This window comes from Triticum urartu, chromosome 4 (genome assembly GCF_003073215.2).
Source record: "Triticum urartu cultivar G1812 chromosome 4, Tu2.1, whole genome shotgun sequence".
Lineage (NCBI taxonomy): Eukaryota > Viridiplantae > Streptophyta > Magnoliopsida > Poales > Poaceae > Triticum > Triticum urartu.
The window spans coordinates 133,714,333-133,738,592 of record NC_053025.1 but is presented as its reverse complement, the minus strand read 5'-3'; the positions used below and the strand labels follow the sequence as shown (position 1 = coordinate 133,738,592).

Genomic DNA, 24,260 nt, shown 5'->3' with positions numbered 1-24,260 from the left:
CATACAACGGGTGCAAGCTAGTTTTGCACACGCGGAATACTTGGGTTAAACTTGACGAGCCTAGCATATGCAGATATGGCCTCGGAACACTAGAGACCGAAAGATCGAGCGTGAATCATATAGTAGATATGATCAACATAGTGATGTTCACCATTGAAAACTACTCCATCTCACGTGATGATCGGACATGGTTTAGTTGATATGGATCATGTGATCACTTAGATGATTAGAGAGATGTCTATCTAAGTGGGAGTTCTTAAGTAATTTGATTAATTGAACTTTAATTTATCATGAACTTAGTACCTGATAGTATTTTGCATGTCTATGTTATTGTAGATAGATGGCCCGTGTTGTTGTTCCGTTGAATTTTAATGCGTTCCTAGAGAAAGCTATGTTGAAACATGATGGTAGCAACTACACGGAGTGGGCCCGTAACTTGAGGATTATCCTCATTGCTGCATAGAAGAATTATGTCTTGGAAACACCGCTAGGTGACAAACCCGCTGCAGGAGCAACGCCAGATGTTATGAATACCTGGCAGAGCAAAGTTGATGACTACTCGATAGTTCAGTGTGCCATGCTTTACGGCTTAGAACCGGGACTTCAACGATGTTTTGAACGTCATAGAGCATATGAGATGTTCCAGGAGTTGAAGTTAATATTTCAAGCAAATGCCCGGATTGAGAGATATGAAGTCTCCAATAAGTTCTATAGCTGCAAGATGGAGGAGAATAGTTCTGTCAGTGAACATATACTCAGAATGTCTGGGTACCACAAGCACTTGACTCAACTGGGAGTTAATCTTCCTGATGATAGTGTCATTGACAGAGTTCTTCAATCACTGCCATCAAGCTACAAGTGCTTCGTGATGAACTATAATATGCAAGGGATGGATAAGACGATTCCTGAGCTCTTCGCAATGCTAAAGGCTGCGGAGGTAGAAATCAAGAAGGAGCATCAAGTGTTGATGGTCAACAAGACCACCAGTTTCAAGAAAAAGGGTAAAGGGAAGAAGGGGAACTTCAAGAAGAACAACAAGCCAGTTGTTGCTCAAGTGAAGAAACCCAAGTCTGGACCTAAGCCTGAGAATGAGTGCTTCTACTCCCAAGGAGACTATTGGGTACACCTTCCATCACAGATCCGAAGGCAAGATATTCGTTGCTAAGAATGGATCCTTTCTAGAGAAGGAGTTTCTCTCGAAAGAAGTGAGTGGGAGGAAAGTAGAACTTGACGAGGTAATTGTACCTTCTCCCTTATTGGAAAGTAGTTCATCACTGAAATCAGTTCCAGTGATTCCTACACCAGTAAGTGAGGAAGCTAATGATGATGATCTTGAAACTTCTGACCAAGTTACTACCGAACCTTGTAGGTCAACTAGAGTAAGATCCGCACCAGAGTGGTACGGTAATCTTGTTCTGGAAGTCATGTTACTTGACCATGACGAACCTACGAACTATGAGGAAGTGATGATGAGCCCAGATTCCGCAAAATGGCTTGAAGCCATGAAATCTGAGATGGGATCCATGTATGAGAACAAAGTGTGGACTTTGGTTGACTTTCCCGATGATCGGCAGGCCATAGAGAATAAATGGATCTTCAAGAAGAAGACTGACGCTGATGGTAATGTTACTGTGTACAAAGCTCGACTTGTTGCGAAAGGTTTTCGACAAGTTCAAGGAGTTGACTACGATGAGACCTTCTCACCCGTAGCGATGCTTAAGTTCGTCCGAATCATGTTAGCAATTGCCGCATTTTATGATTATGAAATTTGGCAAATGGATGTCAAAACTGCATTCCTTAATGGATACCTTAAAGAAGAGTTGTATACGATGCAACCAGAAGGTTTCGTTGATCGAAAAGGTGCTAACAAAGTGTGCAACCTCCAGCAATCCATTTATGGACTGGTGCAAGCCTCTCGGAGTTGGAATATACGCTTTGATAGTGTGATCAAAGCATAGGTTTTATATAGACTTTTGGAGAAGCCTATATTTACAATAAAGTGAGTGGGAGCTCTGTAGCATTTCTGATATTATATGTAGATGACATATTGTTGATCGGAAATGATACTGAATTTCTGAATAGCATAAAAGGATACTTGACTAAGAATTTTTCAATGAAAGACCTCGGTGAAGCTGCTTACATATTGGGCATCAAGATCTATAGAGATAGATCAAGACGCTTGATTGGACTTTCACAAAGCACATACCTTGATAAAGTTTTGAAGAAGTTCAAAATGGATCAGGCAAAGAAAGGGTTCTTGCCTGTATTACAAGGTGTGTAGTTGAGTCAGAATCAATGCCCGACCACTGCAGAATATAGAGAGAAAATGAAAGGTGTTCCCTATGCTTCAGCCATAGGCTCTATCATGTATGCAATACTGTGTACCAGACCTGATGTGTGCCTTGCTATACGTTTAGCAGGGAGGTACCAAAGTAATCCAAGAGTGGATCACTGGACAGCGGTCAAGAACATCCTGAAATACCTGAAAAGGACTAAGGATATGTTTCTCGTATATGGAGGTGACAAAGAGCTCGGTGTAAATGGTTATGTCGATGCAAGCTTAGACATTGTTCCGGATGACTCTAAGTCACAAACCGGATACGTGTTTTTATTAAATGGTGGAGCTGTCAGTTGGTGCAGTTCCAAGAAGAGCGTCGTGGCGGGACCTACGTGTGAAGCGGAATACATAGCTGCTTCGGAAGCAGCAAATGAAGGAGTCTGGATGAAGGAGTTCATATCCGATCTAGGTGTCATACCTAGTGCATCGGGTCCAATGAAAATCTTTTGTGACAATACTGGAGCAATTGCCTTGGCAAAGGAATCCAGATTTCACAAAAGAACCAAGCACATCAAGAGACGCTTCAATTCCATCCGCGATCAAGTCAAGGAGGGAGACATAGAGATTTGCAAGATACATACGGATCTGAATATTGCAGTCCCGTTGACTAAGCCTCTCTCACGAGCAACATGATCAGCATCAAGACTCCATGGGTGTTAGAACCATTACAATGTAATCTAGATTATTGACTCTAGTGCAAGTGGGAGACTGGAGGAAATATGCCCTAGAGGCAATAATAAAGTTGTTATTTATATTTCCTTATATCATGATAAATGTTTATTATTCATTCTAGAATTGTATTAACTAGAAACTTAATACATGTGTGAATAAATAGACAAACAGAGTGTCACTAGTTTGCCTCTACTTGACTAGCTCGTTGAATCAATGATGGTTATGTTTCCTAACCATAGACATGAGTTGTCATTTGATTAACAGGATCACATCATTAGAGAATGATGTGATTGACTTGACCCATCCGTTAGCTTAGCACGATGATCGTTTAGTTTGTTGCTATTGCTTTCTCCATAACTATACATGTTCCTATGACTATGAGATCATGCAACTCCCGAATACCGGAGGAACACTTTGTGTGCTACCAAACATCACAACGTAACTGTGTGATTATAAAGGTGCTCTAGTGGTGTCTCCGATGTTGTTTGTTGAGTTGGCATGGATCAAGATTAGGATTTGTCACTCCGATTGTCGGAGAGGTATCTCTGGTCCCTCTCGGTAACGTACATCACTATAAGCCTTGCAAGCAATGTAGCTAATGAGTTAGTTATGGGATGTAGCATTACGGAACAAGTAAAGAGACTTGCCGGTAACGAGATTGAACTAGGTATTGAGATACTGACGATCAAATCTTGGGCAAGTGACATACCGATGACAAAGGGAACAACGTTTATCGTTATGCGGTTTGACTGACAAAGGGAACAACCAATATGAGCATCCAGGTTCTGCTATTGGTTATTGACCGGAGACATGTCTCGGTCATGTCTACATAGTTCTCAAACCCGTAGGGTCCGCACGCTTAACGTTCAGTGATGATCGGTATTACGAGTTTATGTGTTTTGATGTACCGAAGGTAGTTCGGAGTCTCGAATTTGATCGTCCACATGATGAGGAGTCTCGAAATGGTCGAGAAATAAAGATCGATATATTGGAAGCCTATGTTTGGACATCAGAATGGTTCCAGGTGAAATCGGGAGTATACCGGAGTACCGGGAGGTTACCGGAACCCCCCGGGAGGTATATGGGCCTTATTGGGCCTTAGTAGAAGAGAAGGAAAAGAAGCAAAGGAGGGGGCGCCCCCCTTTCCTTCCTTCTTCCCTCTCCTTCCTTCTCTCCTAGAACCAACAAAGGGAAGGGGGAATCCTACTCACGGTGGGAGTAGGACTCCTTGGGGCGCGCCTAGAGAGGCCGACCCCCTCCCCCTCCTCCACTCCTTTATATACGGGGGAAGGCGGCACCCCATAGACACACAAGTTGATCATTGATGTTTTAGCCGTGTGCAGTGCCCCCTCCACCATAATCCACCTCGGTAATGTCGTAGAGGTGCTTAGGTGAAGCCCTATTCTGGTAGCAACATCATCACCGTCATCACGCCGTCATGCTGACGAAGCTCTCCCTCGAAGCTCTACTAGATCGTGAGTTCGCGGGACATCACCGAGCCGAATGTGTGCAGATCACGGAGGTGCCGTATCTTCGGCACTAGATCGGTCGATCGTGGAGACGTACGACTACATCAACCACGTTGTCATAACGCTTCCGCTTATGGTCTACAAGGGTACGTAGACGATACTCCCCCCTCTCATTGATATGCATCACCATGATCTTGCTTATGCGTAGGAATGTTTTTTGAAATCACTACGGTCCCCAACAGGAACACCACAACATAATGGTGTGTCCGAACGTCATAACCGTACTTTATTTGATATAGTGCAATCTATGATGTCTCTTACCGATTTACCACTATCGTTTTGGTATTATGCATTAGAGACAGCTACATTCATGTTAAATAGGGCACCATATAATTCGTTGAGATGACACCGTATGAACTATGGTTTGGCTAGAAACCTAAGCTGTCGTTTCTTAAAGTTTGGGGTTGTGATGCTTATGTGAAAAAGTTTCAGCCTGATAAGCTCAAACCCAAATCGGAAAAGTGTGTCTTCATAGGATACCCAAAAGGAACTATTGGGTACACCTTCTATCACAGATCTGAAAGGCAAGACCTTTGTTGCTAAGAGTGGATCCTTTCTAGAGAAGAAGTTTCTCTCGAAAGAAGTGAGTGGGAGGAATGTAGAACATGATGAGGTAATTGTACCTTCTCCTGAATTGGAAACTAGTTCATCACAGAAATCAGTTTTGGTGATTTCTACACCAATTAGTGAGGAAGCTAAATGATGATGATCATGAAACTTTCAGTCACTACCGAACCTCGTAGGACAACTAGAGTATGGTCCGCACCAGAGTGGTACGGTAATCCTTTTTGGAAGTCATGTTACTAGACCATGACGAACCTACGAACTATGAGGAAGCGATGATGAGCCTAGATTCCGCGAAATGGCTTAAGGCCATGAAATCTGAGATGGGATCCATGTATAAAGAACAAAGTATGGACTTTGATTGACTTGCCCAATGATCGGCGAGCCATTGAGAATAAATGGATCTTCAAAAGGAAGACAGACGCTGATAGTAGTGTTACTATCTACAAAGCTCAAATTGTCGCAAAAGGGTTGTCGACAAGTTCAAGGTGTTGACTACGATGAGATTTTCTGACTCGTAGCGATGCTTAAGTCTGTCCGAATCATGTTAGCAATTGCCACATTTTATGAAATTTGGCAAACGGATGTCAAAACTGCATTCCTTAATGGATTTCTTAAAGAAGAGTTGTATATGATACAACAAAAAAATTTGTCAATCTAAAGGTACTAACAAAGTGTGCAAGCTCCAGCGATCCATCTATGGACTGGTGCAAGCATCTCGGAGTTGGAATGTATACTTTGATAAAGTGATCAAAGCATATGGTTTTATATAGACTTGCGATGAAGCCTGTATTTACAAGGAAGTGAGTGGGAGCACTATAGCCTTTCTGATAATTATATGTGAATGACATATTGTTGATCGGAAATGATGTAGAATTTTCTGGAAAGCATAAAGGAGTGTTTGAAAGGAGTTTTTCAAAGAAAGACCTCGCTGAAGCTACTTAAATATTGAGCATGAAGATCTATAGAGATAGATCAAGACGCTTGATATATTTTTCAATGAGTACATACCTTCGCAAGAATTTGAAGTAGTTCAAAATGGAACAGTCAAAGAAGGCGTTCTTTCCTGTGTTGCAAGGTGTGAAGTTGAGTAAAGACTCAAAACCCGACCACGGTAGAAAATAGAAAGAGAATTAAAAATTCATTTCCTATGCCTCAGTCATAGGTTCTATAAACTATGATATGCTGTGTACCAGACCTATTGTATACCTTAGCATGATTTTGGCAAGGGAGTACAATAGTGATCTAGGAGTAGATCACTGGACAGCGGTCAAAATTATCCTTAGAGGACTATGGAAATATTTCTCGGTTATGAAGGTGATAAAAGAGTTCGCCGTAAAGAGTTACGTCGATGCAAGCTTTTGACACCGATCTAGATGACTCTAAGTCACGATCTAGATACATATTGAAAGTGGGAACAATTAGCTAGAGTAGCTCCGTGCAGAGTATTGTAGACATAGAAATTTGCAAAATACATACGGATCTGAATGTTGCAGACCCGTAGAATAAACTTCTCTCACAAGCAAAACATGATCACTCTTTGGGTGTTAATCACATAGCGATGTGAACTAGATTATTGACTCTAGTAAACCCTTTGTGTATTAGTCACATGGAGATGTGAACTAATCACATAAAGATGTGAACTATTGGTGTTAAATCACATGACGATGTGAACTAGATTATTGACTCTAGTGCAAGTGGAAGACTGAAGGAAATATGCCCTAGAGGCAATAATAAAGTTATTATTTATTTCCTTATATCATGATAAATGTTTATTATTCATGCTAGAATTGTATTAACCGGAAACTAAGTACATGTGTGAATACATAGACAAACAAAGTGTCCCTAGTATGCCTCTACTTGACTAGCTCGTTAATCAAAGATGGTTAAGTTTCCTAGCCATGGACATGTGTTGTCATTTGATGAACGGGATCACATCATTAGAGAATGATGTGATGGACAAGACCCATCCATTAGCTTAACATAATGATCGTTCAGTTTTATTGCTACTGCTTGCTTCTGACTTATACATGTTCCTCTGACTATGAGATTATGCAACTCCCGAATACCGGAGGAACACCTTGTGTGCTATCAAACGTCACAACATAACTGGGTGATTATAAAGATGCTCTACAGGTGTCTCCGATGGTGTTTGTTGAGTTGGCATAGATCGAGATTAGGATTTTTCACTCCATGTATCGAAGAGGTATCTCTGGGCCCTCTCGGTAATGCACATCACTCTAAGCCTTGCAAGCATTGTGACTAATGAGTTAGTTGCGGGAAGATGCATTACAGAACGAGTAAAGAGACTTGACGGTAACGAGATTGTGGGAGTCCTGGATAAGGGGGTCTCCGGACAGCCGGACTATATCCATTGGCCGGACTGTTAGACTATGAAGATACAAGATTGAAGACTTCGTCTCGTGTCCGGATGGGACTCTACTTGGCGTGGAAGGCAAGCTAGGCAATATGGATATGTATATCTCCTCCTTTGTAACCGACCTTGTGTAACCCTAACCTCTCCGGTGTCTATATAAACCGGAGGGTTTTAGTCCGTAGGACAACATACAATCATACCATAGGCTAGCTTCTAGGGTTTAGCCTCTCTGATCTCATGGTAGATCTACTCTTGTACTACCCATATCATCAATATTAATCAAGCAGGACGTAGGGTTTTACCTCCATCAAGAGGGCCCGAACCTGGGTAAAACATTGTGTCCCCTGCCTCCTATTACCATCCGCCTTAGACACACAGTTCGGGACCCCCTACCCGAGATCCGCCGGTTTTGACACCGACATTGGTGCTTTCATTGAGAGTTCCTCTGTGTCGTCGCCGTTAGGCTTGATGGCTCCTACTATCATCGATAGCGATGCAGTCCAGGGTGAGACTTTTCTCCCCGGACAGATCTTCTTGTTCGGCGGCTTTGCACTGCAGGCCAATTCACTTGGCCATCTGGAGTAGGTTGAAAGTTACGCCCCTGGCCACCAGGTCAGGTTTGGAAGCTCAAACTACGCGGCCGATATCCGTGGAGACTTGATCTTCGACGGATTCGAGCCTCTGCCTTGTGTGTCACGCGGTCATGATGAGTACGACTTAGCTCTACCATTGGACAGTGTAAGGAGATCGCACCGGCGGCTGCTCTGACCCTCAATCCAGAGCCAGTTGCGCCTTCCGCAGATGGGTGGATGGACCCCGCCACGGAGGCCTTACCCTCAGTGGTGATCGAGCCGAACATCAACTTTACCTTGCACGAGAGTCGTGTTGTTGAACTGTTGGATACTTCTCCGGCCACGGACTCCGAACCGCCTGCGCTCGCTCCGATCGAATCCGGTTGGGCGCCAATCATGGAGTTTACCTCCGCGGATGTCTTTCAATACTCGCCCTTCGGCGATATACTGAAGTCATTAAAGTCTCTCTCCTTGTCAGGAGAATCCTGGCCGATCTATGCCCGGAAGGATTGGGATGCGGATGACGAAGAAATTCGCCGCCCACCCACCACCCACTTAATAGCCACTGTCGATGACTTAACCGACATGCTCCACTCCGACTCCGAATACATCGACGGTATGGACGGCGATGCAGGAGACGAACAGGAACCACTGCCCCAGGGCACTGGACGCCCACTTCACCACATGACGTATACATGGTGGACACACCAAAGGAAAACGACGACGAGGAACGGAAGGACGCAATGAAGGGTTGTTCCCTCGAGAAGCAGTCAAAACGGCGGCGTAAGCGCTGCCCCAAATCCCGCCTCGACAGAAACAACGATCATACAGACCCAGCGTTAGAGCAGGGGGAACCATTGTCGGACCACGGCAACACGGAGAATCAAGCCGAACAACCCGACTCTGTCAAAGATCATAGTCCAGATGACGTCACACCAGACGGACACCCGGAGCAACAGAATGCCCATCAAAGGCTCGTTGCCACCGCGAGGAGTCTAAAAAAGCAGAAGCAAAGGCTCAAAGCTGCGCAAGACACACTCCAAATCAGATGGAGCAAAGTACTCAACACAGCTGCAAAGTACGGCGGTAATCGCCCCACCAAGAACTACCTGAAGCGGAAGTTGCTACCTGAATTCGATGTGGAGGCCTTAGATCCCCCACAACCAAAAATCAAAACAGCCATCTGGCCGGATAGGCGACCTCACGGCCAACACAGAGCAGCAAACAACGCCGCACATAAGCCAATACGCGATCCACGCGAGGACTCGCATCAAAAGGACGGCACAACCAGATCCATCTATGGCCACGTAAGCGTGCTCCAGCATACAACACAACACAACAAACATCCAAAGAACGCGGTACACCCGGATACAGGTGTGCCGCACACCCCCTATGTTTCACCGATGAGGTGCTGGATCATGAACTTCTAGAGGGATTCAAACCCGTAAATATAGAGGCATACGACGGAACAACAGACCCTGGTGTCTGGATTGAGGATTATATCCTCCATATCCATATGGCTCGAGCAGATGACCTCCACGCCATTAAGTATTTACCCCTCAAACTCAAAGGGCCAGCTCGGCACTGGCTTAAGAGCCTCCCCGAAAGTTCCATTGGAAGCTAGGAAGAGCTCGAAGATGCTTTTCTGGCAAATTTTCAGGGGACTTACATCCGACCTCCGGACGCGGACGATTTGAGTCATATAACTCAACAGCCCGGAGAGTCAGCCCGAAAACTTTGGAACAGGTTTCTTACTAAAAAGAACCAAATAGTCGACTGTCCGGATGCCGAAGCCTTGGCAGCTTTCAAGCATAGCGTTCGTGACGAATGGCTTGCCAGACACCTCGGCCAAGAAAAGCCGAGAACAATGGCAGCATTAACAAGCCTCATGACCGCTTTTGCGTGGGTGAGGATAGCTGGCTAGCCAGATGCAGCATCAGCGACCCAAGTACATCCGAAGTTAGAGATGGAAACGGGAAATCATGGTGCAACAACAATAACAAACGTCGGAATAAAGAAGACAGCATGAAGAGCACGGCAGTAAACGCCGGATTTAGAAGCTCTCGGCAAAGTCAGCAAAAGCAGCCCTCTAAATGCGCCAGAGACGAACTGTCCAGCCTAAACAAAATTCTGGACCAAGTATGTCAGATCCATAGCACCCCCGGTAAACCTGCTAATCATACCCATAGAGAATGTTGGGTCTTCAAGCAGTCCGGCAAGCTCAACGTCGTACACAAGGGGGAGGATACACCAAGCGAAGACGAGGATCAGCCTCCCAAGCAAGACACTGGGGAACAAAAGAAGTTTCCACCAGAAGTCAAAACAGTCAACGTATTACACGTGATCAAGGGGAGAAACAAAGCGGCACTCCCAGAAAAATATGCCCAAGGGCCTATCACCGCGGAGTCCTGCCACTGGTCGTCTCAACCGATCACTTTCGACCATCGTGATTACTCAGCAAGTATCCGGCGCGCAGGATGGGCTGCCCTGGTATTAGACCCAATAATTGACGCATACCACGTTACACGAGTCCTGATGGACGGTGGCAGCTGTTTAAACCTAGTATACTAGGATACAATCCGCTACTAGAGGTTATATTCTACTAGAGGTTATATTCGGCTTCCCCGATAACTTCCGTATCGAACATTTAACCTTCCACATTGCTCCGTTCCAAAGTGGCTATCAAGCACTACTTGGACGCGAAGCTTTCGCTCGCTTCAATGCAATACTGCATTACGCTTCCCTCGCGCTCAAGATTCCTGGTCCACGTGGCATCATTGCAGTGCATGGAAATATTGAGCGATATTTGCGCGCCGAAGAGAGTGCGACTGCCTTGGCAGCCGCACACTAAAAACGGCCTCACCAACTAAAGCATTTGATAGGCCGTCAAGACCACGGACACGGTTAGACGAGTCCGGCGTAGCTATATGTAATTCATACCGGATTGATGGCCACACCCCTATTACAAATACAAGGGGCTCAACGCGCGCAGACAAGTGGCAATTTTTACTTATCTTTAATTATACATGGTTTCTTTAAAAACTACCTTTTTGCACGACAACTTTTCACCTAAGTTCCTCTCTTTTACAGATGACCATCGTGCTACACCCATCCAGGATACGGCACAACGGAGACACAGGCACAGACGTGCAGCAGGGACCCGCTCCAAGGATTCTTTTTAGATTAAGACCCTGCGTGAACCTTTTTTACTGTCTCTTGTTGCTTTACATCCCTCGGATTCTCAGTACATATTGAGAAGGATGCTGACGTCTTGGCATGTGGCCACGTCAGAATAACGCACGTACCCGGACACAAGGGGCTTCTTACAAAGGGCACTCTTTAGGCCCGGTTTATACCATAAAGACCGAATACCTTAGGGAGTGTTCGGCGTCGCGAGTTTGGCCTTATATGCATCAGCTCCGAATCATGTCTTTGGTCAAATGTTGGGTTTGCCCGGCTCCTGTGTTTTGGTGCCTTACGTTCCGTTCTATCGGCTAAGGCAGCACCAGGAGAACTACTGCGATTGTGCCCTGGTTCGTCCGGACGAGCGCCTCGGTAGAGAAAGTTGAAAACTGACTATCATGATATAGCGCGAGACTGGTCAACCACTCGATGAACTATCGGAATGTTAGAATTCCTCCGCTTTAATGAAGGGTCGTTTCCCGGCCAGGCATATATGCACCCCGAGTTTGGGAGAGTGCGGAGCTACCAGGGGCTATATAGTAGCCCCACCGTCAAACTCCTATGGCTAAGTGAAAGTGTTAAAGCATCATAGTCCGGTTGCCTCGTTCGCTGCGCTATCACCTCCTTAATAGGACCAAGACGTTGGGTTAAGTGTGAACATGCATTTTTTTGCGAGCACCTCCGCATTATATGCATGGGGATTGAAGCCGACGACTGCAATCTTTCAGGTTATATACATATATACATAAACAGCCGCACAGGAGGCACCATATTACTTTCCGGCAAAGGTATAAATACACCCTTACTACATTTCATAAAAACATTGTGTTTACAATGGGGATACATGTCACTCAAACATAATATTCTTCGAACACTGGGCCTCTATCAAACGAGCACCCTCAAGAACCTCTTCAAAATAGTGCTCGGCAGCTACTCGGCCTATGGCCGAACCTTGCGCCGCAACAGTGGCAGCATCCATCTCCGCCCAGTATGCCTTGACACGGGCAAAGGCCATCCGCAAGCCTACTATGCACGCCGACCTCTTCATTGCATTGATGCGCGGCACCGCACCAAGGAACTGCTGCACTAAGCAGAAATAGCTGTTCGGCTTCGGCTTCTCCGGCCACAAATGATCTATGACGGACCTCATGGTAAGTTCGGACAACCTATTAAGTTCGGCCCACTCGGCTAGCTGATCAGTCAAGGGAAGCGGATGCTCTGGAGCGTTAAATTGCGACCAGAACAGCTTGTCCACTTCACGATCTGTCTGATCTCGGAAGTATTCGACCGCATCGACAGCGCTTGCCGCCAAGTCCATATATGCGTCTGCCGAAGTCCACAGCCGATCAAGAGGGCATACCGCGGATCTCCGAACTTCCTCTGCAGCAGAAAGGGCTTCCCAGCCGCAATATCCCCGGCTTCGCGCAGCTCCTCCTTCTTCGCCCTCATAGCAGAGCGAGTGTCTTTGGTCTCCATCGTGGCCTTTTCAAGGTCCGCTGCCTTCACTCGGTTCTCTTCTTCAAGGAACTGGCAACGGTTGGCAGTGTCTTTTAATTCTACAGCCATCTTGGCCATCTTCTCTTTGCTTTCGCAATGCGCGGCCTTCTCGTCTCTTAGCTCTTCGGCCGCCTTCAAAGCAACCGCATTACTAACTCTTGCTTGTTCCTTGGCTCGGGCAAGTTCCACCCGAAGGGTCTCCATGGTGGCAGCTCCGTCTGCATTCACAACATATTAAAGATACTGGCATCATGCTGCTCTTATTATGTGACATTCACCAGAAAACTTTACTTACCTTGTGACTCGTCAAGCCGCTTGTTAACAAGCTCGATGTCGGTGTCTGCCGCATCCAGTTGCCGCTTTAGTTCGGCAAACTCATTAGTCCGGCTAGCCACCGGAGCTTCCACCACCTGCACATAAATGCAGTACTGGTTATTACCTGGGACTATGATCCTCTGTTCGCCGCCGTTCTCGACGATAACTAGAGTCTCAGAGAGTCTCAGGGGCTACTATCTACACAGGGCACACCTAACATGTGCGGTACTATCAAAAAGTATATCATTTCACGTACCTCAAAGCCCGTCAGTAGACTCATAAAGGCTTCATGTAATCCGCTTTCGGCGGACGAAATTCTTTCCATCACCGTACCCATCAACGTACGGTGTTCTTTTGAGATGGCCGCTCGCTCCAACAGCTCCCTCATAACGTTCGACCACATACCAGATGGTGCCGGACTCTTTTGTTGCTCTCTTCGAGAGCCGGACGCTGGGGACTTCGGGTGACTATGGGATTATCTTCTGGCCTCACCGGATCCGGAGAGGCCCTCCGTGACGACACTTCGAGGTCGCCCGCTTCTTGAGCGGGGGAGTCCGGGGGAGGCGTTTCGCTCTCCAACATCTCCAGAAGAAGATCCCCCGAAGACGAGCTCAGCTGAGAAGGGCTCAGGTCCGAACTGCAAGATATATGCTTCGGTTATTTTCCTTAGAGGAAAGGTAGTATACCTTCACTATTAAAGTATTTTTTTGATCACTTACGACTCATTGGAGGGCCGATCCCCGCGCGGACTTTGTGTGGCAAAAGCATCCCCCGAGGCAGGACCCTCTGTTGGAGACTTCTTCTCCCGTTTGGAGGCCTCGGTTTCCGGATCCTCCGAGGCAGTCCTCTTCCTCCCTCGTAGCGAGAGAAGGTCAGAATCTTCTCCCTGGTCATCCTCCCTTATGGAGGCGCTCATTCCCTCGGTTGGAACTGGCAGCGATGGGGGCCCGCTTTCGCCCATATTATTCCCCCCGTATCTTCCTTCGAGGGCTCCGGGCAGGGTGCGAGCTCGCGCATCTTTTCCAGTACCGGGTTTTCCAAACCCTCAGGGAGGGGGCCAAACACCGAATCATCTTCGCCTTTGTTAGCCAGTCCTGGTCAAAGGGCGATTTTTCAGGAATGATGTCATGGTAAATAAAAGACAGTGTGTCTGGCTAGAGGATTACTTACTTGTTCGGCGGCGCGGTTGCTGCTCAAGCCCACGTCCTCGGTAGTATCCGGGCACTCTGTTTGAGGTCCGAAGAATGACTTGTACATCTCCTCATGCGTCAGGCCGAGGAAGCTTTGAATAGCGCGCGGTCCTTCTAGGTTGAACTCCCACAAGCGAAGGGGCCGGCGTTTGCAAGGCTGGACTTGACGAACCAGCATGACTTGCATTACCATGACCAAATTAAAATCTCCCTCGAAGAGATCTTGAATGCGGCTTTGCAGTATAGGCACGTCCTTGGCTGGACCCCAGCTCAGCCCTCTGCTAATCCATGACATCAGTTGTGGTGGGGGGCCTGAGCGGAAAGCGGGGGGGAGCCACCCACTTGGCACTTCTGGGAGCTGTGATGTAAAACCACTCCCGTTGCCATAATCCGGACACCTTTGGAAAGGAACCTTTTGGCCACGGAGCTCTTGCAATCTTGCTTATTAATGCTCCTCCGCATGCTGCGTGATGTCCCTCGATTGTCTTCGGCTTCACATCAAAAGTCTTGAGCCACAGGCCGAAGTGAGGGGTAAAGTGGAGGAAGGCCTCACACACGACAATAAATGCCGAGATGTGAAGAAAGGAGTCCGAGGCTAGATCGTGGAAGTCTAGCCCATAGTAAAACATCAAACCCCTTACGAAGGGATCCAGAGCGAGGCCTAGACCTCGGAGGAAGTGGGAGATGAACACGATGTCTTCGTTGGGTTCAGGAGTAGGGACGACCTGCCCTAGGGAGGCAGCCGATGCGAAACTTCGGTGGTCAGATATCTGGCCTCCCTCAATTTCTTGATATCTTCTTCCGTAACGGAGGAGGGCATCCATCGGCCTTGAAGGCTGGATCCGGACATGGTTGAAGATCCGGAGCACCTGACCTGGGCTTTGGGTGTTAGAACTCGAGGCGGGGGAAGGATTCGATTGAGCAGGAGAGGGAAAAAAGTGAAAAGCCTTGGTCCCTTTATAAAGAGGGTGAATACAGCGTCCTCTCCGTGGCCGTTTGGGACTTGCCTATAATCTAGGAGTCCTAGACGCGGTTGGGTTACCCACGCCCGTATTGATGAGAATCCCGTGATAAGGGGACACGATCTTTGCTTTGACAAGACGTGTCAAAAAACTGCCTCGCGTTATGTGCGGGGCTAGTTAAAGGAAACGGTTCGAATAATCACCGGGCCATGACATAATGTCGTGTGCCAAAACAAGTCAGCAATTAGATTTGTGAAATATTATTCTCTCTACGGTGGTATGTGGAACTTATTTTGCAGGGTCGGACACTATCCTTGTATTCAAATTCTTCGTGTGTATTCGGAGGAGGAACCCGCCTTGCAATGCCGAAGACAATACTGCGCCGGACTCATCGTCATTGAAGCCTGGTTCAGGGGCTACTGAGGGAGTCCTGGATTAAGGGGTCTCCGGACAGCCGGACTATATCCATTGGCCGGACTGTTAGACTATGAAGATACAAGATTGAAGACTTCGTCTCGTGTCCGGATGGGACTCTACTTGGCGTGGAAGGCAAGCTAGGCAATACGGATATGTATATCTCCTCCTTTGTAACCGACCTTGTGTAACCCTAACCCTCTCCGGTGTCTATATAAACCGGAGGGTTTTAGTCCGTAGGACAACATACAATCATACCATAGGCTAGCTTCTAGGGTTTAGCCTCTCGATCTCGTGGTAGATCTACTCTTGTACTACCCATATCATCAATATTAATCAAGCAGGACGTAGGGTTTTACGGGTTTTACCTCCATCAAGAGGGCCCGAACCTATGTAAAACATTGTGTCCCCTACCTCCTGTTATCATCCTCCTTAGACGCACAGTTTGGGACCCCCTACCCGAGATCCGCCGGTTTTGACACCGACAGAGATTGAACTAGGTATTGAGATACCGACGATCAAATCTCGGGCAAGTAACATACCGATGACAAAGGGAACAACGTATGTTATTATGCGGTTTGACCAATAAAGATCTTCATGGAATATGTAGGAGCCAATATGAGCATCCAAGTTCCGCTATTGGTTATTGACCGGAGATGTGTCTCAGTCATGTCTACAGAGTTCTCGAACCCGTAGGGTTCACACGCTTAATGTTCGATGACGATTTGTATTATGAGTTATGTGATTTGATGACCGATATTTGTTTAGAGTCCCAGATGAGATCGGGGACATGACGAGGAGTCTCAAAATGGTCGAGAGGTAAAAATTGATATATTGGAAGGATATATTCGGACATCGGAAAGGTTTCGAGTGATTCGGGTATTTTTCGGAGTACCGGAGAGTTACGGGAATTCGCCGGGAGAAGTATTGGGCCTTATTGGGCCATACGGGAGTAGAGGTGGCAGGCCAAAGGGAAGGAGGCGCCCCCCCCCCATAAGTTCGAATTGGACTAGGGAAAGGGGGCGGCGCCCCCCTGCCCTTTCCTACTCCCTCTCTCTTTCCCTCTTTCTTCTCTCCTACTCCAGAAAGGAAAAGGGGAATCCTACTAGGACTTGGGAGTCCTAGTAGGACTCCCCACACTTGGCGCGCCCCCTCTAGGGTCGGCCTCCTCCTCCCTCCTTTATATATGTGGGCAGGGGACACCCCAAAGGCAAAAACAGACAATCTCTTAGCCGTGTGTGGTGCCCCCCTCCACAGTTACACACCTCGGTCATATCGTAGTGTTTAGGCGAAGCCCTGCGCCGGTAACTTCATCATCACCGTCACCATGCCGTCGTGCTGACGAAACTCTCCCTCGGCCTCAACTGGATCAAGAGTACGAGGGACGTCACCGAGCTGAACATGTGCAGATCGCGGAGGTGTCGTATCTTCGGTGCTAGGATCGGTCAGATCGTGAAGATGTTCGACTACATCAACCGTGTTGTCATAACGCTTCCGCTTACGGTCTACGAGGGTACATGGACAACACTCTTCCCTCTCGTTGCTATGCATCACCTAGATGGATCTTGCATGTGCGTAGGATTTTTTTTGAAATTACTGCGTTCCCCAACAATTCGGACATTGGAAAGGTTCCGAGTGATTCGGGTATTTTTCGGAGTACTAGAGAGTTACGGAAATTCGCCAGGGAAGTAGTGGGCCTTAATGGGCCATACGGGAAAGGAGAGAAGGGCCTCAAGGGTTGCCCGCCCTCCCCCAATGGCAAGTCCGAATTGGACTAGAGAGGGGTGGCGCCCCCCTCTCCTTCCTTCTCCCTCTCCTACTCCTTCCCTCTCTCCCCTCATGGAAAAGGAAGGGACTCCAACTAGGATTGAGAATCCTAGTTGGACTCCCCCTATAGGCGCGCTCCTCCTAGGCTGGCCTCCTCCTCCTCGCTCCTTTATATATGTGGGCAGGGGGCACACCAAAGGCACTCCAAGATTTGTCTTAGCCGTGTGCGGTGCCCCCCCCTCGACAGTTACACACCTCGGTCATATCGTCGTAGTGCTTAGGCGAAGCCCTACGCCGGTAACTTCATCATCACCGTCGCCACGCCGTCGTGTTGGCGGAACTCTCCTTCTTCCTCAACTGGATCAAGAGCCCGAGGGACGTCATCGAGCTGAACGTGTGCTGAACGCGGAGGTGCCGTACGTTCGGTACTTGGATCGGTTGGATCGCGAAGACGTTCGACTACATCAACCACGTTACTAAACGCTTCCGCTTTCGGTCTACGAGGGTAAGTGGACACACTCTCCCCGCTCGTTGCTATGCTTGTTCTAGATGGATCTTACGTGGTCATAGGCAAATTTTTTTAATACTATGTTCCCCAACATCTAGTTGGTCAAACCAAACCAAAATTTCGGAAAAGAAATACAAGGCTATAATAATCATGCATAAGAGAGTTCAACAAAGACTCGAATAATATTCATAGATAGATCTGACCATAAACTCGCAATTTATCGGATCCCAACAAACACACCGCAAAAAAAGAGTTACATCAAATAGATCTCCAAAGAACATCGAGTAGAACATTGTATTGAAGATTTAAAAGAGAGAAGAAGCCATCTAGCTACTGCCTACGGACCAGTAGGTCTGTGGTAAACTACTCATGCATCGTCGAAGGGGCAAGGGTGTTGATGAAGAACCCCTTCGTGATCGTTGACCCCTTCGGCAAGGTGCTGGAAAAGGCCTCTAGATTGGATCTCGTGGTTCTGGAACTTGCGGCGGTGGAAACTCTGATCTCTCTGCTCCCCTAGGGTTTTGGGATTTTAAAGTATTTACAGAGCTGATAGGCGGTGGAGAGGGGGCCTATGGGCCCCACTACCCACTAGGGCGCGCCAGGGGCCTCTGGCACGCCCTGGTGCCTTGTGGGCCCTGTGGGCCTCCCCTCGGGCACTTCATTGGCTCTCAAGTTGTATTATGTCCAGAAAAAAAATCATCAAAAAGTTTCGTGGTATTTAAACTTCGTTTGGTATTGATATTCTGCGAAGTAGAAAACAAGCAAAAAAACAGCAACTGGCACTGGACACTATGTCAATAGGTTAATCTCAAAAAAAATATAAAGTTACTATAAAATAAATGTAAAACATCTAAGATATATAGTATAACAGAATGGAATAATAAAAAATTATAGATACGTTAAAAACGTATCAGCAAGCCTTTGGGTCACCCTTAAGCAAGGGCGGAGCTCTGTAGGAGCAGAACAGGGCCATGGCCCGCCCAGGAATTTGTCAAAAATAAATTAACTATGTGTCATCTTAGCCCAGCCCACTGAGCCCACGCATGCACATGTACAACATCTCGTCTCCTCGTCTCAGGCACGCACAGGCTTCCCCAATTCTCCATCTTCTCTGTAGACGCTGCCGACCGCCGTGGAGCAACCGGAGCGCTGTGGAGCAACCGACCACCAGTTACCAGTGCGTGCTGCCAGCCATCAATTCCTGCCGTTGGTTTCCTCCGACTCCAAGTCGCATGACCTGAGCGAGCCCCCTGCCGCATCACACAGGTACATGGTCAATTAGATAAGCAATAGTCTGATTCTTTGACTTGGAGATTTTGTTCAGTTCCATGCATCCAGTGATCAGTCTTGCTAGTGAAGTAGTGATAAATAAAAACCTAATGATTTGATTTTATGCAAATTGCAATTAGGTACTCATGGGCAAGGACAATCAGACTCATAAAGAATTGATTTGTTCTTCAAAAGAAAAAGAGAATTGATTTTGGTACATATTATATACATATCTTCTAGCAAAACCTTGTGACATGTCCTTATGATTCATAATTTAGAAAAAAAATTGTGCTCTTCTTTAGTCCGGCCCGTCCAACTTTTTCTTTCAAGCTCCGCCACTGCCCTTAAGGCAAAGAAGTTAGGGTCTTTTATTTTGCAAGAGTAATTACCATATTGTGTTAAGGATGTGTGATGCAAAAAACTCTATTCTTTCCTTATACAGGAGGCAAAGTTTTTGCCTCCGTTTCAAAAGAAAAGGCAGCCCGACCGATCCTACGCTACGGCTAGCCGGCTGACATGCAGGACCATGCATGATGAACGCCGGATTCATACCCCGTTTACCTCTCGGTGATCGTGATTGCACGACGACAGGCTAGGCGAACGTACGCACAAACCTACTCTTACGCACGTTTGCAGTTCCGATCTCCTTTCAGTTTGATATATAGATGATCGACGATGGCGTTGCAGCTTGATTGATAAACCAACAAACGCACGCTTTATCATCAATGCGCACACCTTACATGCTTGTTAAGCTAGTACAATCAATTGGAAAAAAGGACCGCACTTTTTACACTGGCGCGCGGCGCTTTCTGAGACAGTGATTGCACGAACATGCCTTCAAATTCCCCACGAAACAGATATGATTACACTTACACATATTTTCTGCGTATATTTGTTGGATTGTTAAATTTGTATACAATGTTGCCGTTGTCACAATCAATACTACGTGGCAAACATTCTTCCAACAATCATATTCCGGCCTCTTGTTTATTTCGTTCCAACTGAAACAACTCATGCAGATATGGTCGGGTCGGATGAGTTGGGGGGTAGTGGTTAACCTGTTAATGATGTAGTACGTGCCAACCTCCAAGCTTCCAACATCCTTGAGGTCGCTCCCCAAAAGTCTCTTCTTCTCAGGTTGGAAAGTCCCTCTCAGCATTCTGCTCCATCATTCCTTCATGCAACATCTTAGAACCATCCAATTGTCTGAATTTATTTTTCTGAACATTGTGTTCTTATGATGTCCACTCATATTTGAGGAGAGAGGGAAAGAAACACGGAATTGAAGACACCGTCTGTTGTCCTTCCTTCTTAGAACATACGTCTCCTGTCTACCTCACAAGCATACTGCAGAATCAAGATCTCTTTTTTTCCCCCGAAAATTGCAGAATCAAAATTATATTACTGCATTAGTAACAGCTGGTCACAAACTGCACAGGGAACCTTAAGGGAAAAGGGTGAAAGAAATATAACACTTTGGCACCAGGAAAAAAGACGACTCGATTGTGTGCATCATAATGATGCAGAGACGGAGGTTTCAACCTCCATTTCAAAAAGAAAAATCATGACTGCTCTGTTATGCCGAGATTCAAAATTACATCGAAATCAATTATGCACATAGCTAAAACGCGTTTGATATACAGCTGTGGCTGTGTTTGGTACATAGTAGTTGGCCTTGTCTATCTTTCTTATCCAGTAGACAAATTGTACCTAAGCCCACCATTAAAGAAAATTCCAACAGCCGATATCTGCACGATTTCTTTACAGGCAAGACATCCTTTCTTTCTGGTGGGGAATTAAAATCTCGAGAGCCAACTGCAATAATATTTTCCGATGATTGGTTATCCTGCTCATTTTAATAGTATGCAAGTACATATGTGTTACCGTGTTGGAAAATGGCAGGTCAGTGTGTGTGGACAATGTCCATGCAGCAACTACATTGATAAATTCCTCACACGTCTTTATCTTTTGGAGTACATTCGTTATGAGAGTTAAGCCTAGAAGAATACAGTGGAGGAGAATTTTTAATTAATTAGTTCCACGTACTGCTTGTGGTTGCTTTAGTCGGCTAGCAACCACCAAAAATACTAGTCCTTGAAAAGAAATATAGAAGCAAGCAACACACCATCCTCCTCCCTCCCTTCTCCCGGACATCTTTATATCCTCACGCAGCGCACGGCAATGGCGACCTTGCTGCCACCACCACGACCACCACCACCACCATTGCCAAGGAGAACGAAGCATGGACTGCTGCATCTGCGGCCCCATGGCCGCCATCTACAGGCCTCCGAGGAACACCATATGCTCCCCGTGCTACGAAGGCTCCAAGGCCATCATCGCCTTCCTCAACGACGGCGATCACGCCGCCGGTGACGGCCAGGACGACCGTGGCTTGGTGACCCCCCGCGGATTGATCAAGCACAGAGACAGCTCCACCAAGGCAAGAACTCTCAAATTTATTAATCCTCATGGTCTCCAATGTTGCATATCAATCGTGTGTACTTAAGCTGTCACGAACTGTGATGGAGCTCTGCATGTAAGCAAGCAAGATACTTAAGCTGATGTCCTATGGCGAAATATCGTTTCCATAGAAACACGAAAGACCTGCATCTGCATGCGACGGGCGCCTTAATTAGTTCGTCCATCGTGGTTTGTTTGCTCTGCCGTCACCGCCAGTACTATCTTACCGACCGGCGAGCCGCATGTCTCCGTCACAGAATTGCATGCATGTCTGAACAGAAAAGTTTGGTCGGTGAGAATGACACTTGACGCCACTCTCATGATTGACGCTTCTAATGTTCAGTTAAAGTTTTAAAATGCGTAATCAGTAACGCCGGGAAGTCATTACCCTAAATTTTCTTTCTTTGTGATGTTGAAGCAGGGGATGAGAGAAGCATGGGAGCAGATGAAGGAGATGAGAGACAGGGAGGAGGCGGCGAACCAGCGGGCCGGGTTCCTCGAGCAGGGCTTCGGGGCGGCCTGGGTGGAGGGAGCCCACACCGACATAGTCGTCAAACCAGGAAATGGGCCGCCGATCCCGGCCCACAAGGCCATCCTGGTGAGCCGCCTTCCTTTATGTCCATCATCACCGCCGGCCCTTTGGGGTTTAGGCCCGCTGATGAATAAACGAATAATTAACCCCGGCCGTGCATTGCGTGCAGGCGGCGAGGTCGGAGGTGTTCCAGCACATGCTGTGCTCCGACGAGTGCAAGGCGGCCCCCGCCGGCGGCTGCGTCTCCCTCCCGGAGCTAGCCCACGACGAGCTCTCCCTCTTCCTGGCCTTCTTATACACCGGGACCCTCGACGCGGCTGCGGCGGCGACGGCGACATCGGCGTCGGAGCGACGGCTGCACGCGCTCCTGGTTGCGGCAGACAAGTACGACGTGCCGTTCCTGGGGCGGGCGTGTGAGGCGCGGCTGGTTGCGGCGATGGATCCTGGGAATGCGTTGCGGACGCTGGAGGTGGCCGATCGTGTCAGCTCGGGCGGCGCGCTGAAGGAGCGCGCCATGGGCACGGTGGTGGAGCACGCGGAGCAGGTGGTGTTCTCCGACGAGTACCATGACTTCGCCGTCAGGAACGCCGGCTTGTGCGTCGAGATCACCAGGGCGCTGCTCGCCAAGGCCGCCGGCGCCAAGAAGGCGTGAAGTGCACATGTATATAGCTAGATCCTAGATGCAGCTGTTTTTTTTTTCCGGGCACAGAAAAGTCGTTGCATGTACACCCGGTGCTATCAAATGCAAGAGTAATTCAGGCTCCGTCAGTTCAGGGCTGGGCAACTTGGGTCATAGGACATCAGCTATCTTACTTTAGATGGACCCATACCTTGTGTTCGACCCTGCAGTCTCACCCCACTATGAGGTGTTTTCGACCCCATATGTACCCGTGGATCCTGCACAAGATTCCATGGAATGGCCACCATCCTCGTGGCTGTTAGATGTATTCTCATCTAGTACAAGGCAATGGCACGATAAGTCTTTTCTCCGCCAAGGCGAGGCCATAGGGACAGTGGCTAATGCGCTACTAGATCCTATGATGCCGTGCTCGGGTGGTCCAAGGTGACGATATAGTGTGTATTGGCAAGGATCACTTTATGTTCATTGCCGAGGTGTGTTTGTCGTGAGGTAATACATCGATCTTAGTATATTTTTTTTCGAAAAGGAGGTTGTCCCCCGGCCTTCGCATCAGAACGATGCATGCGGCCATCTTATTAATAAGCAAAAGATTCAACAAAGTCTCCAGGTCTCAAAAAGGTGCAAAGCCTCACAAAGAGCAAGAAAAACATGAAACGGGATAGCCACAACCGGCGGAATAAAAATAGATAAGAAGCTCTAACAATGATAACATTTTGGATCTTAAATATGGTAGGGGAGGCTTCTTTAGGCACGTCGACTTCCTTGACTTTCACCCCTATAACAAGGTTATTTTCTTGGGTTTCTCATTTAAAGTAGTGGCTTATCATTTGAAAACCTTAAAGGTTCAGTATCTAGGTGACATCCGCCCAAATGATTACTACCTTGCACACACAAATGGCATGTACGGATTATTCCATACACCCCATGCATGATTGGAGAGTTTCGAGAGCACGCTTCAAGGAGTCATTTTGACTATTTGGCTACATCAGTTTAAGGAATCGTAAGCCTTCTCCAATTTACTTTTATTGACCGTCTCTTTGAAACTGCTCCAACTGGCTGGTTGCGCGATCAACATGGGTCATGTATTATTTACACGATTCAAGGTCCAAGTCAAGTGTCGAGAAGTGTTAGGCGGCTTTGCTTTAGATTGTTTCTTCACCTGTTTGATCAATTTTTCTAGTTGCATAAATGAGTAGACATCTACTACTGAATTCAAGTCAAATTTTGCACCGGTGAGGAATTTGCGGACATGTTGTGCAATTGTGTTGTGTACTTTCGAATTCTAAGCTTTCGATTGATTCATTTGAATCCTCGATGACTCACTTGGATGGACGGTTGGTGTAGGTGCTCAACTACAATGATTTTGATGTATTGTACCTAAAATACCTAACATTATATAACAGGACACACATGAGGGTGTCAAGGCGATTGTTTTTTAAGGTGATTTTGATCACCCGCTTCGAGTCGACTC

General features: G+C 47.1%; 1 protein-coding gene across 1 annotated transcript; it reads left to right on the top strand.

The window, feature by feature from the left end:
* The first annotated feature begins 21,278 nt into the window (after positions 1–21,278).
* On the top strand, positions 21,279–22,926 carry LOC125553693 (BTB/POZ domain-containing protein At3g56230-like). The gene is made up of 3 exons (XM_048717435.1): positions 21,279–21,597; positions 22,039–22,215; positions 22,319–22,926. Exons 1-3 carry the CDS (start codon positions 21,400–21,402, stop codon positions 22,799–22,801), a joined length of 858 nt encoding a protein of 285 aa, XP_048573392.1. The 5' UTR covers positions 21,279–21,399; the 3' UTR covers positions 22,802–22,926.
* The last annotated feature ends 1,334 nt before the right edge of the window (positions 22,927–24,260 follow it).